Raw genomic sequence first — 14,257 nt, 5'->3', positions numbered from 1 at the left:
CTACTTTTTGCCCCACCCTGGTCTGAACTTTTCAGTAATTGCTTATTTATTCATTCAGACTTTCTAAAAGGGCCAGACACATCTTATGTATGTATGAAATGTTTGAAATGTCACCAGGATTAAGAAGGTAATTCAGAACTGGCCCAAGCTGCAAGACCTTGTATGCTTCTTTGCCTCTCCCTTGCCTGAGGACCATCTCCATAGCTCCTGCTTTCCATTTTTAAGACTGAAGCCCTCCTCATGACCTCCATAGTATGTACCTTATTCTAGCACTGGCCACACACTTTTTCCGTTCATTAGAACCATCTATTGTTAGGATGATACTGAAAGAAAAGAAACCTGAGAAATTGGACATTGAAGCAGATATGCTCTGTATCACTTCCTCCAAGAAAGATGAGAAATAACTAATAAAAAAATCCTTTGAAAGAAACAAATGCTATATAAATATTCTATCATCATAATCCTACCTGGTGCAATGAAGATAACTAACCAGCTTTCTATCCCTCATGCTGCTAGCAATGAAAAGTCATCTGCATCATGCCCTGGCAATAAGAGCATATGATGGAAATTGTAGAATGCTCAGCATCGTATTATAAAAAATTATGAGCTTAATATAGCAAGTGTCATTGGCCAGTACTCACATTGCTACTGCTGTACCTAACAAGAAGGATTTGGTGATTTGGGACTTGAGAAAAGCAAGCTCCGTTCCTTCTCTGATACTCAGAAAATAAAATTCCATCGTGTGCCCTGCAGATCATCCTTCTTTCAGATGTTTAATGGGGTTTCTGTCTATTCAGGGTTCATTTGGAGTTCTCCCTCAACTAATTTGTGCATTAAGAGAGAAAGAGAAGAGGCAATAACAGCTATAGAATAAAGAGACCTGGATTGAGGGGAGAGTTGTTACCTTCCTATCTGGTCTTCCTCCCTGTGTCTTAGCAGCTCCACCTGCCTGCTATGGTAGACCGTTTCTTAGCATGAAATTGCCTACAAGAATTAGCAAATAAGCAACCAGTCCTAGGAATGAAAGGTAATTAGTCTCTCCACCCTATTTGACAAGCCTGCCTTTAAGAAATATTTTGAGTTCTGAATACTGTAATCACATAATAGGTATGTTCCCGAACCTCTAATGAAGTATGATTTTGGTGGAAAAAAGAAAGAATGTATGTATGCTTGTGTGTATATGTTTGTGTAATACATGTATATATACACTAAGGTCATGGCAAAAAAAAAAACCATGTATGTACATGTATTCATATGTACGTGTGTGTGTGTGCATTTTTGTTTGGCTGTGGCCTTATTAGTTTTGGAGCTATCTGAAGTATCTGGGTCTTTGTCACTTTGAACACATCACATTTGCTTAGGTTTGCTGCATTTGGAGTTTTTTTTGCCTAAGGCTTAGACTTTTATTCCTGGCTCCATGTCAATTGATCAAAATAGTTGACAGATGTTGGTAGAGCCCTTCTTTGAACTTCGGGTGAGTGCTTCTGCCCCTGTGAACTGCGGTAGGAAGTCACAGAGCACTCTGGCATTGCGTCTTACACACAACATTGTATCTCCGCTTTAATCTCATTTTTTTTTTTTATCATTCTAACAATCTACTCTCTGTTGAATTAAAGCACCTCTCCCTGTAGGGTGCTTCCTTGGACATTTGGAAGAGTCAGTGGTTAAAATCCTGGGATTTGAAAGCAGGCAGACCTGAGCTTACATGCCTCTTTCTTGTTTACTGGCTATGTTATGTTAGGTGAGCCATTAACTGCTCAGAAATTTACTTTCCTTACCAGAAAAATGTGAATAAAAGTGGGACCTACCTCCTGGCCTTTACTGAAGATTTTTAAAATAAAATGCATGAAAAACTGGTAGCATCTAAGCAGTCAGGATGTGGAAGGTGTTCATGTCTTTTTCCCCGTCCTGACTGCACATGTTGACACGGGATGGTCAGTGTCGCAGACCCCCTGCTTTGCTCGGTTCGAATCCAGGGCCTTGGCCAGACTGGCATTTTGCTTGGGCGAGGAAATGTTTCCTAACTGAATACTGTCTGTCTCCTGCTCTAGCCACATCAACAGGAAGACACAATATGAGAACCCGGTTCTAGAAGCCAAACGGAAGAAGCAGCTTGAGCAGCGGCAGCAACCCCAGCAGCAACCCCAGCAGCAGCCGCAGCCCGAAGGTTGGCTTTCCCCGGATGTGTGGGCAGAGGAGCTTGGGGCAAAGCCTGGGCGCTGACACCCCCGTGTGGTCAGACCCGGCCTCTGTGTTCGTGTCCTCCTGCCTTGCAGCAGGCAAACCTGCTGTCCTGCAGGGGGGTGGATGACAGCTTCTGAGGGAGCTCCCTGCCCAGAACCCAGACAGCTGGGGGGGAGGGGGGATGGTGTGCAATCCCAAGCCTCCCCACCCCACCCCCCCACTCTCCACTTTAATGTAGACATAGGCTGTTGCCACACTGGAGAACTTTCTGTTGCCCCAACATGTTTATAATACCACCTGGTGTCTAAATCCAAACTGCTCTGAGCACTTTCAGAGGAGTTCCTGTGTATGAAACGAACTTCTAATTTTAGGAACGTGACATGTAGGAATCAGAAAAAGCTGGTAATTTGGAATGCTTTTTAAAAACTGTAGGTTAATTCATGCTCTTTACAAACATATCAACAGTTCAAGAATGGAGAATATTAAGTTCTCCCCTGCTGGCTCCCATCCCATTCTCAATGATAAACACTGCAGAATCTCTCTAGGATTGTACATAGATGCATATTTTAACAAAAATCAGATCATAACTTGTGTATGCTTTCTCACACACACACACACACACACACACACACACACACACACACGTATTAGCTTTGTGACCTCATTTTCTCATTTAAATTTATTTCTTATACATAGTTCAAAGCTGGTTAATACAGATTTACCCTCTAATTTTTAAGGGCTGCATAATTTTCCATTTTATGAATCTCTCCATTTAGCCATCTTTTTATTAAAAGATCTAATTATTAACAGTCATCTATTTATTAATAGGGTTTTGTAGTTTTTCATTGCAACCTTTTAAAATGATAGGCTTAATAACCCCTCAACATATAATGTGTAAATAGCAAATACATGAAAATCAAATATAATACTTTTCTTATTATAATATTGAATATAATAAATATAAACCATAGAGTAGAAGTTGGTAAACCTTTTCTGTAAATGGCCAGCTAGTGGATATTTTAGGCTTTGCTGTTCATATAGTCTCTATTACAACTGTTCATCTCTGCCCTTAAAGTATGAAAGCACCTATACACAATCTGCAAATGAATAGTTGCAGCTATGTTCCAATAAAACATTGGATATGAACATTGAAATTTGAACTTCATGTAATTTTCATGTGTTACAAAGTATTTCCCATTTTAATTTTTTTTCAACCATTTAAAAATAGAAAAACCATCCTTGGCTCGAAAGTTGTATACAAATAGACGTTAGGGCCAATTTGGCCTCTAAGCCATAGGTGGCCAACCTCTGCCATAGATTGTATTTTACTGTTGTGTTTTTTTGTTTCGTTTGTTTTTTAAGTTAGTTCTACGCCCAACATGGGGCTAGAACTCATGATTCCGAGATCAAGAGTTGCATGCTCTACCAACTGAGCCAGCCAGGCACCCCCTAGACTGTATTTCAGATAGGGTGTGTACGTGTGGATGTGTGTGTGTGTGTGTGTGTGTGTGTATGCACCTATCGAAAAGTTCTCCTTTCGACCTTCATCTCTTTTCTACTTAAAAAAAGGTCTTAAAATTTTTTTTTTTTTCCGAGCTGGTGAAACTTTGTGGTGTTAGAAAGTACTGCTTGGGGAATGGGAGTGTATAGTTGAATATATTCGCTTAGCTGGAAAGTGACTGTGTACATCTCAAGGGTCACTCACAGTTGAGTTATTTCTGGGCCTCCGAGGTGAGTAGGAGTGCAGTTAGGACACAGGAGTGTTGGTGATGGGTCCCGTTTGGGTTTGAGAGACGGTAGGGGATAGCACTTCAGTCAACTGCTAAAATCACCTTTACCACCTCAGATGAGCACGCTTCAGCAGCTCAGCCCGTGTCTCAATTGCATTAGAGAAGTTTTTCCCTTATTGGGCCAGCATCAGTTGATTGCATATCTTCCCTGATATTTTTTACTTGGTCTTACTTTGGACTATCCCGCCAGAGAGAACTGAAGTTTTTATTGTTCATGTCACAGTATCTCTTTCCTCAAAGGTCTTAGGAGAGAGAGACAAACAGACAGTCAAAGTTCTTAGGAGAGAGATAGACAATCAACAGCCTTAGGAGGGAGAAACAGACAGACACGCACACAAGAGACACACACACAGAGAATCTTGGTGTCCTTAACAAAGGGTGGGGTCAGATACGAGTGGTTTTTGTTTTTGTTTTTGTTTTTTTCAATCTAAGCTCTCTGTGCCTGGTTTTATTGGTTTGGGTAGTTGTATAATTCAGAAGATGAATCCCGAGTGAGTTGATTAGCACCTTGAAGGAAAACAGTAAATTGTTTCTTTTTCTTTTAGAATGGACAGAAGATCATTCATCGCTTGTGCCTCCTGTTATTCCAAACCATCCTCCAAGCAATCCGGAGCCAGCCAGAGAAGCTCCACTTCAGGGTAAAGTGTTTTTATAATGGCTAGGTATTTAGCTCAAAAATTTAATTTTTTTTTTTTTAAGGAACTCGTAGCACCCAAGTCATTCCTTTGATAGTGAAAACCATGAGGTCAGAAATTCTAAATGTATTGTTAATCAAACTCGTCGAGAAAATGGAAAACTTTTTTTGTGTAAATTTCTGCAGCTAATTGTAATGCTGTGGAAATGATAACTAATTGCCGTTAGGGTTTCTCAGCCTCAGCATGGTTGACATTTTGGGCCAGATACTTCTTTGTCACGTATGGGGCCTGTGCTGTGCATTTTAAGATGTTTAGCAGCATCCTTGGCCAGTAGCACCCCTCCTTGACAACTAAAAATGTCCCCAGTCATTGCCCAATGCCCCTGGGGTGGGGGGTGGGGGGTAATCCCAGAGTTGTAAATCACTGATTTAGAGACTACAGATATTTAGTATTGGGCTAAAATAAGATAAATCAAAAAGTCACCATGAGATATTTCAAGATCCTAGTCAACCTATTTGCTTTTGACTAAGATTTTCTTTTAGATATGAAATCATTTGATGTTATTCTATTCTAAATGCTCATCTGCTATTCTTGCTGTAGTTTGGCATTTATGCTTCTTTTACAGTGTTTCATTGGGTTCACTCATTTACATTCACAAATAGTAGGAGCCCTCCTAGAGAGGTTCATTTTTGAAAATTGGTATCTCCGGAATCTTGCTACTTTCAGGCCTCATTACTCTTAAATGATAGAGAAGATTCGGGAGGGTTTTTTTTGTTTGTTTATTTTTTTCTTTTAAATAAGAAAAATAGAACAAGCATTATATTTGATAGAGTTGGGGAAGGTTTGTGGTACAGACCCATTAAAAAGACTAAAGTTTGTCTTCATTCTCTGCATTTTTAAAGAGGTATCGTTGTGTTAGATAAGAAAAGATAAGTAGAAAAACTCTTTTCTCTAATTTTCATCCCTCCGTTATTATTTTCATGAGAAAGATGTTGTTTCCTTGCTAACCGATCCTGTCAAGAGATTGGTAATAATACCAATTTATGTAAAATAATTTCTCCTGGCTTAGGTACACATTTTTATGATGCTAATGGTTTTAATAAAGATAGAACACAGCAGCTAGTAACATTAATGGCAGCATGATTGTGGCCTCCTCGGCACTTTTTAAATATAAAATTCCTTTTGCCACCTCACGCTGCCTCCTTTCCCTGCCTGCCCGTGAAGAGTCCTGATCTAGCAGCCTCTGGTACTCTCGGGAAGAAATCGTGTGGCAAACTTGGTTAGACTGTTGGGTATGAATTTTGCTAAGTTCACCACTCAGCGACACTTTTCCTTTGATCAGGAGTGCCTTTACAATTCTAGCAAGTGATCATGTTCAAGAGAGTTGCTCTTAGGAAAACTCTCCAATTCCATTTGGTGCTTAGAGAGAGATTTCTATAGCCATCACTCTATTGCACCCACTCTACCACCACCATCTTCCAAAATAACAATGCCCATTTATTGGGCTGTCATTATTTACCGGACACCCCACCCAAGCACTTTACCTATATTATCTGCCACGGGTATTCCTTACAAGTCTCCTAAATTGTGAGGTTGTTACCACCATTACCTCCATTTACGTGTGCAGCACTCAGGCAGAGAGCGCTAGTGATTTGCCCAAGGTCACCCAGCCAGTGAGTAGTGGAGCGCCCGATGGGAATCCTCATTGTTATTAGGAACAGTTACACTTCTGGCTAAAACCTTTTTTGTTCGTTTGTTTTTTTGTCTTTTTGTGTGTGGGGGATATAACTCCCTACATAGTGTAAATCTGTGCCACCCAGTTACAGATGTCACTGGCTACATGTTGCCATTTAAATCCATTACAGTAAAAAAAAAAAAAATGACACCTTTAGGGGCACCTTCGTGGCTCAGTTGGTTAAGCGAGTACCTTCAGCGCGGGTCATGATCCCAGGGTCCTGGGATCGAGTCTCGCATTGGGCTCCCTGCTCAGCGGAGAGCCTGCTTCTCCCTCTCCTACTCCCCCTACTTGTGTGCTTCTTCGCTCTCTCTCTATCAAATAAATAAATTTAAAAAATTAAAAATTAAAAAAATAAAAATTACAAATTTAGTTCCTCAGTTCCACTAGCCACATTTCAAGGGCTCAAGAGCTCTGCATGACTAGTGACTGCCGAATCGGCCAGAGCACCTATGGAGTGTTGTCTTTATCACAGAACGTGCTGCTGGACATCACGGGTCCAGGGTATTCAAACACTGGTGCCCAGAACAGTGCCACCCTGGCTGGGAAGCCAGCTCCTAAGGGTTGTCCAAGAGCAGAATTTTAGGCCAAGACCCCAAAGATCCTGATTGAGTCTAAAATAGGACCTACATATGAGGACCTTTAAAAAAAAAGAGCTGCTGAGGTTGATTCTCATACATAACAAGATCGTACAACTGGCAACTGGTCCGCAGACGAGGATCTCTGAGAAAATGACATATGTACCACAGGGATGCAGCAGAGAGCTCCAGATGCCACTGCTTGTGGGGGGAAAAGCTCTTCTCTCCCAAAGCTCCATTAACTGATGACCCACTCATACATAATACGTAATAAAATGTGCATGAATGTGAAACCCTGTGATCTTCCCTCCCTAGTTACGCACTGAAAAAGCAAGTCAGCGGTGTCATTTCAAAGCTCTGCTCGTGTCTCTATTAAGTTGAAAACATTCTAAGTTCAAAATATGCTAATGGATTTAAAAAAAATTCATTCAGTTAAACTGCCAGGCACATTTTCTTCACATTTTCTAACTTAACCTATAATAAGGGTGAGAAGCTTAAACACCCCACCACCTCTTCCCGCCTTCTCAAAGATGCATTACATCTCCTTTCTTTGTGCTGTTCATTCATTCGTTGATTCAGCGCGAATGTTTGGAGCACATGAAATCAATCAGGCAGTATTCTGCGTGCGGGATTATACAAGCAGAAATCCTCTGGAGCCCACATTGCCGTGGTTGTGTGTGTGTTCACCTGCAGTGCCCTTTGTGCACAGGGATGGGCAAGAATGAGACAGATCACCAAACTGATACGTATGACGTCTACTGTGTGGGATGGTGATAAATGCTAAGGATAGAGATAAAGCAGGAAAGGGGGATGGGGGATGTTGGAGGAGGTATTAGAATTTTTAATAAGATGGCCAGAGGAAGTAAGCCTAACTGAGAAGGTGTGTCTGCATAACTAAAATGTGTTTCCCTTCATGCTCTCCAAACTCCCTAGCTGCCCCTGCCTTAAGGATGTAGGCCATTCACACACACCCCCCCGTCCTCAATTTTCCATCTGATAATTGCCAGGGCAGCTGTCTCTGTACAAGCCCCGAGTGCACTCGACACCACCTTTCTGATGTCTTGGCGGACACCCTTGCATGGTGAATGCTCCAAAGTCTTGCCTTTCTTTAGCCACAGTGACAGGGCTGTAGTTTGTCAAGCTCCCAACCAGCCTTGGGACTGCCCTAGCGAGGGGGAGGCTCGTGAACAGAACGATGACTCTGAGCAATTTAAAAGAGCCTTTTTAAGAGCCAGAAACTTTTGAAATATGCAATTAAAAATTGTACGTGGGCCCAGAGACCTTTTGAAAAAAGGCTTTTCGCTATAGCTAACCAAAAATAACTTTCTTTCCTGGGTGCCAGGCTCTGGTGCAGGGGTATATGGAGACTTTTTCTCCTGGGTGTTTTGTTTTTGTTTGGATAACACTTTTGATAGAAAAGAAATAGAGCAGATGGGGAGGCTATGGCAGGCAGAGAGCAGGAGATAGGAAGTATAATTAGGAGAGTTTAAAAAGTCTAAACGTGAAATTATGTCCACTGTTTGAGATATCCAGAGAAATTCTAGTAAGTTTCTCAATTAGAAATGTTATTGTGCATATCATCGGGAAAACTCACTAAAACCTTAGGTAGCATGTTTGGAAGTTATTTAACTGGATAGCTATTTATTTTAGATAAGACAACTGAATTTGGAGCTGTATGGCTGTAGTTAGTAACTAATTCATTTAGTTTAGATGTTTTGGATTTTTAAAAAAAATATTCTAAGCCACATGTCCTCAACTTTTTTAAACAATAAATTTTAGTAGTGGACATGCCTGGGCTATTTTACAAATTGTTAAAGGATGACAATTAATAGGAAATATGTAAATTTAGAATTCAATTCAAAGTAATAACTCTTCTAATTTTGAAAGTAGTGATTCTACATTTTTATCAAATTATTCTTTGTGACCATACGCTTCCTAGTATTTTTCTATGTATTTTCAGAATGTGTTTTCTGTCTGATTAGAAACAAAAGTTTTTGCTGTATTGGTTTCACAAGTAGAAGCCACGCCCAAGTGGAAGTTGTACTGCAAAATAGAAACAATAGCAAAACAGAAGACACAAAGCAAACACCCACTTCATCTTTTGTGAATACTTCGTGGCAGCTCAATTGCTGTCAGACTACATGAACTGAAACGAAGTGTTTCAGATGATGGACACCGGTTCCATTTTTCTCCTCTGTTTTCCTTTGGATATTCATGCTGAAACACTCTGGATACCATATCTCCCTTCTTAAGTAAAGGGGTCCGGCATCTCCCTTATTACTGCCATCAAGAGACGACTTTCCTAAGACACCTTAAGCACAGGAGCTCAGAGAGTTACCCATAAGTTGTGTCATTTCTTATTTAACTCATCTTTTCACTCATAGTGACATTCCTTATACTCTTCTTGTTTTCATGCAGGCAAACCCTTTTTTACAAGAAACCCTTCTGAGCTGAAAGGCAAGTTCATTCACACGAAGCTGCGGAAAAGCAGCCGTGGCTTTGGCTTCACAGTCGTTGGAGGGGATGAACCTGACGAGTTTCTGCAGATCAAGAGCTTGGTCCTGGATGGTCCTGCCGCACTGGATGGCAAGATGGAAACAGGTAGAGATGCCACATGGCCCTCGCATTTCCTGTGTGATGAGACTGCCACCCCGCACCTGAACGAGAACAAACAGCATCATGATTGCATGGCTTTACAAATGGTTTTGAAAAACTCTGAGTCAGCAAGATTCCTCCACTACAGAAATGCATTCCCTGGTAGAGATACAGAACTTTGAAGCCACTTGAACTTTGGGGCACTGTTAGGGTGCTATCGAATATAGTAGAGCAGTAAATTTACTAAAAATTTAGGATCTGTCTGAATAGAAGAATTCTAAACTTCTTCTAAATTTTTTAGAAGAAATCACAATGTTCTTTCAATGATCATCAGATTCTTGTTAGCACGGAAGACACTAGATGCTACAAGAATGCCTTATTAGCAGTTAAAAGAAGTAATAGAAGCAGTTTCTTTGTGCCCTGTGATACCCCCCCAAATCCAGTTTCAGTTCAGCTTCCTATTGGTAGGATCTCATAATGTTGATAGAACTTTTTTTGGCTACCTTTTTTTTTTTAACCCCCAAACTCTTCTCTTTTGCAGGAGATGTCATTGTCAGCGTGAATGACACCTGTGTTTTGGGACATACGCATGCACAAGTTGTGAAAATCTTCCAGTCCATTCCCATCGGTGCCAGTGTGGATCTTGAACTCTGCCGAGGTTACCCGTTGCCTTTTGACCCAGATGACCCCAATACAAGTTTAGTGACCTCGGTGGCCATTTTGGATAAAGAACCAATTATTGTGAATGGGCAAGAGACTTATGATTCGCCAGCTAGTCACAGCAGTAAAACAGGCAAAGTCAATGGCACAAAGGATGCCAGGCCCAGCAGCCCTGCTGATGTGGCGTCAAATGGTTCCCATGGTTACCCCAATGACACTGTCTCTTTGGCTTCCTCCATAGCCACTCAGCCAGAACTCATAACTGTTCATATAGTCAAAGGGCCAATGGGCTTTGGCTTTACTATCGCAGACAGTCCTGGTGGTGGTGGCCAAAGAGTGAAACAGATTGTGGACAGTCCAAGGTGCCGCGGCCTGAAAGAAGGGGATCTGATAGTGGAAGTTAATAAGAAGAACGTGCAGGCTCTGACCCACAACCAGGTCGTGGATATGCTGATCGAATGTCCAAAGGGAAGTGAGGTCACGTTGTTGGTGCAACGAGGAGGTATGTAGGTTTCTTTTGTTCTATGATTTTTCTTTTTTTAACCCAGATTTTATTGTTTAATTTACCAGTCTTCAGGTGGCTTTTGTGGGCTTTGTAAATGTCTACTCTTTAAGATCATTTTTACTTAAATATTTGGAAATGTATTCGAAATGCCTTCTATTTCTGCCAAATGGTAGCCTCTACAGAATAAATATTGTGTTTATATATTCTGCTATACATATGCAGTCAGAGTGATACTTTTAAATGTAAATCGCATTGTACTTTTAAAAAACCCATTAGTATTTTGAAATCTCTATACTTATCCTTCTGAACCTGGCCTGTGCAGTGTGCATGCAAAGTGTGGCTCTTGGCTAGTCTTCCAACCTCATCTCACATCCTCTCCCCTCATCACTATGCTCTAGCCACCTGGCTTCTTTTCTGGAGTGGCTTTAGTGCTCCAAGCCCTGGCTGTCTCAGGGCCTTTGCACTTCCTGTTCCCTCTCCTTGGAATGCTCTTTCCTCAGCTATTCACTTGGCTGGCTCAATCTCATTCAAGTCTCCTCCTGTGAGAGGGCTTCTTTGATACTTATTTAAAGTAGTCCCCCGGGGCACCTGGGTGGCTCAGTCGTTAAGCATCTGCCATCAGCTCAGGTCATGATCCCAGGGTCCTGGGATCAAGCCCCACATCAGGCTCCTTGCTCCTGGGGAGTCTCCTTCTCCCTCTCCCACTCCCCCTGCTTGTGTTCCCTCTCTTGCTGTGTCTCTCTCTGTCAAATAAATAAAATCTTTAAAAAAATAAAAATAAAGTAGTCCCCCATTTTTCTCTCTCTCTATGTTAAATAAATAAAATCTTAAAAAATAATAATAATAAAGTAGTCCCCCAGGGGCACCTGGGTGGCTCAGCCGGTTAAGCATCTGACTTCAGCTCAGGTCATGATCTCAGAGTCCTGGGATTAAGCCCCCCGTCAGGCTCCCCTCTTGGCAAGGAATCTGCTTGTTTCTCTCCCTCTTCCTCTGCCCCTCCCCCTGCTTATGCTCTCTCTGTCTCTCAAAGAAATAAATAAAACCTTTATAAAAATAAATAAATAGGGGTGCCTGGGTGGCTCAGTCGTTAAGCATCTGCCTTCAGCTCAGATCATGATCCCAGGGTCCTGGGATCGAGCCCTGCATTTGGCTCCCTGCCCAGCAGAAAGCTTGCTTCTCCCTCTCCCACTCCCCCTGCTTGTGTTCCCTCTCTCACTGTCTCTCTATGTCAAATAAATAAATAAAAATCTTTTTAAAATAAATAAATAAATTAATTAATTAATTAATTAATTAATAAATATAAAGTGGTCCCCCAGTTCCTTGTAATCTTTACTGCAGCACCCCATTTTTTTCATTGCCTTTATACATCATTTTTATTATCACCACAAGTCATTGTTTTGCGTACTTATTGGTTATTTTTCTTTTTGCTCTTTTTTGCTAGAATATAAGATCCATACAGCAGGGTTCATGTCAAAGGCTCATGTCTCCATGTTGACAGTTGTATCCCCGGCATCTAACACAATACCTGACTCCTGCTAGGCATTCATGAATGAAAAGATATTGAATGAATGAATGAATGAATGGGTATGCGATTATTTATACTTGGTAGGAACGACAGCTCTCCACCGACCATATGAAAAACATATCTCAACATACCCACATTTTAATGAAGTGGTGAAGGATCTCAGAGAAACCTATTCTGCATCGTGAGACATTAGACTTTCTTCTTTCCTCTGCCTGCATCCCTTACCTCTGCCCCACCAAGAACTCCCAGGACCCCACACTGAGAAGTATTTTCCATGCCTTTGAAGCACCGTGCTCCTGGATATGTACTTGTGACTAGTCTTGATTGATCATCTCACACAATGGGCCTGAGACTGGTTGTTTCCCTCAGTCTTTGCCAACACGATTTGTTTCATGCACAACATACTCTGGCCACCTGAGAAGAGATCAGGAACTAGATTTTTATTTCCTCTTGGTTCCACTGCAACAGAGGAACTCCTGTGTGTCACAGCAGCTGTGTTCTCATGTTCTCATGAAGTTGTGTGTTCTCTGGTCAAAATGGGGTCATTGGAAGGAAATCCAACATTCAGAGCAACTGTCTGTGACCTGAAATGTTCAGCCAACCCTTCTTAAACGGTTATAAAAGTCATTGTGCAGGTATAATTTTTTAACCTGTTGTCTTCAGTGACACCATTTTGAAGTCTCTTCTTGTACCTAGATCACTTGACTGCTCAGATCATTGTTTTTTCAACATTGACTAAAATGTAGTAGGAAGTGACTTGAGCTTCAGGATGATGAAGTGTTGGTAATGATGGTGATGGTTGATGGTGGTGATGGCGATGATGGTGGTGATGATGATGATGACAATGATAATACCTGATACTTACAGATAATCTGGCAATTTATTTATTTGTTTTTAAAGATTTTATTTACTTATTTACTTGGGAGAGAGGAAAAAAACAGCATGAGAGGGAAGAGGGTCAGAGGGAGAAGCAGGCTCCCCACTGAGCCAGGAGCCCGATGTGGGACTCCATCCCAGGACTCTGGGATCATGACCTGGGGATCATGACCTGAGCTGAAAGCAGTCGCTGAACCAACTGAGCCACGCAGGCACCCCTAATCTGGCAATTTACAAAGCAATTTTCATACCAGCATATGCCTCTCATCTCGCTTTTACCATGTCCTTGAAAGGTAGGAAGGTAGGGCACCTGGGTAGCTCAGTCATTAAGCGTCTGCCTTTGGCTCAGGTCATGATCCCAGGGTCCTGGGATCGAGCCCCACATGGGCTCCCTGCTTGGCGGGAAGCCTGCTTCTCCCTCTCTTACTCCCCCCTGCTTGTGTTCCCTCTCTTGCTGTGTCTCTCTCTGTCAAATAAATAAATAAAATCTTAAAAGAAAAAAAAAGAAAGGTAGGAAGGTGCCAGCCCATGATTTGACTGAGAAGTTCAGCTCAAATCTGTGGTTTCCAGTTCAATGCTCTGTCTGACTTAACTCTGAATAACACTAGTTTTTGCATAATTGCTGATTTCTGTGGCCAGCAACTTGAAAACTTAAATGGTTCTTGGTCCATCAGGGCCATTTCTGATTTAGCCACTGTTCATTTGATGGTCCAAACCATCCTGCTGTCCTACCTGATCTTTATGCTCCTTCATTTCATTCATCATTTCATTCTTTTTTATTAGATTCACTTTAAGGAGACCAAAAAATAGTCTCCTTACAGCATTCTAACTTACCACAGTTAGTGGAACCATTTTGTAGTGAATATGCCCAAACTGCCAAACAACTGATTATAGAAACATACCCCTTGATTTCAAATGGGTTTGCATTCTCTCTTCTTAATTTCTAAGACCTTTTTGTTAATGCCATTACATTTTATAAACTTAAATTAACATGGAGAGATCCAGAATATATTGCCACGTTAGTCAACATCTACATAGTTTATTCCAGAACGTGAGTAATTAAAAATCACTATAATATCAGCAGTCTTTAAAATACACCATATGCCTTATGTTTGATTTATGAATTGGATAGAAAGTTTGCACATCTGCATTTGGCAGGCTAGTACCAGCTACT

The 14,257-nt window shown here is 41.3% G+C and overlaps 1 protein-coding gene across 14 annotated transcripts in view; it reads left to right on the top strand.

Annotated features, from left to right (window-relative positions):
- The window catches only part of MAGI1 (membrane associated guanylate kinase, WW and PDZ domain containing 1), a 612,287-nt gene that overhangs the window by 525,438 nt on the left and 72,592 nt on the right, over positions 1-14,257 (top strand). For all 14 annotated transcript variants that reach the window (XM_027583294.2, XM_027583286.2, XM_027583284.2 and 11 more), the window contains 4 exons: positions 2,052-2,167; positions 4,520-4,612; positions 9,341-9,523; positions 10,059-10,679. In XM_027583294.2, the coding sequence (XP_027439095.1) occupies positions 2,052-2,167; positions 4,520-4,612; positions 9,341-9,523; positions 10,059-10,679 (1,013 nt within the window). The remainder of the gene's footprint in view (positions 1-2,051; positions 2,168-4,519; positions 4,613-9,340; positions 9,524-10,058; positions 10,680-14,257) is intronic.

This window comes from Zalophus californianus, chromosome 1, assembly GCF_009762305.2.
Source record: "Zalophus californianus isolate mZalCal1 chromosome 1, mZalCal1.pri.v2, whole genome shotgun sequence".
Taxonomy (NCBI): Eukaryota; Metazoa; Chordata; class Mammalia; order Carnivora; family Otariidae; genus Zalophus; species Zalophus californianus.
The sequence above is the reverse complement of the archived record's forward strand: the minus strand, read 5'-3'. Positions and strand labels throughout refer to the sequence as shown.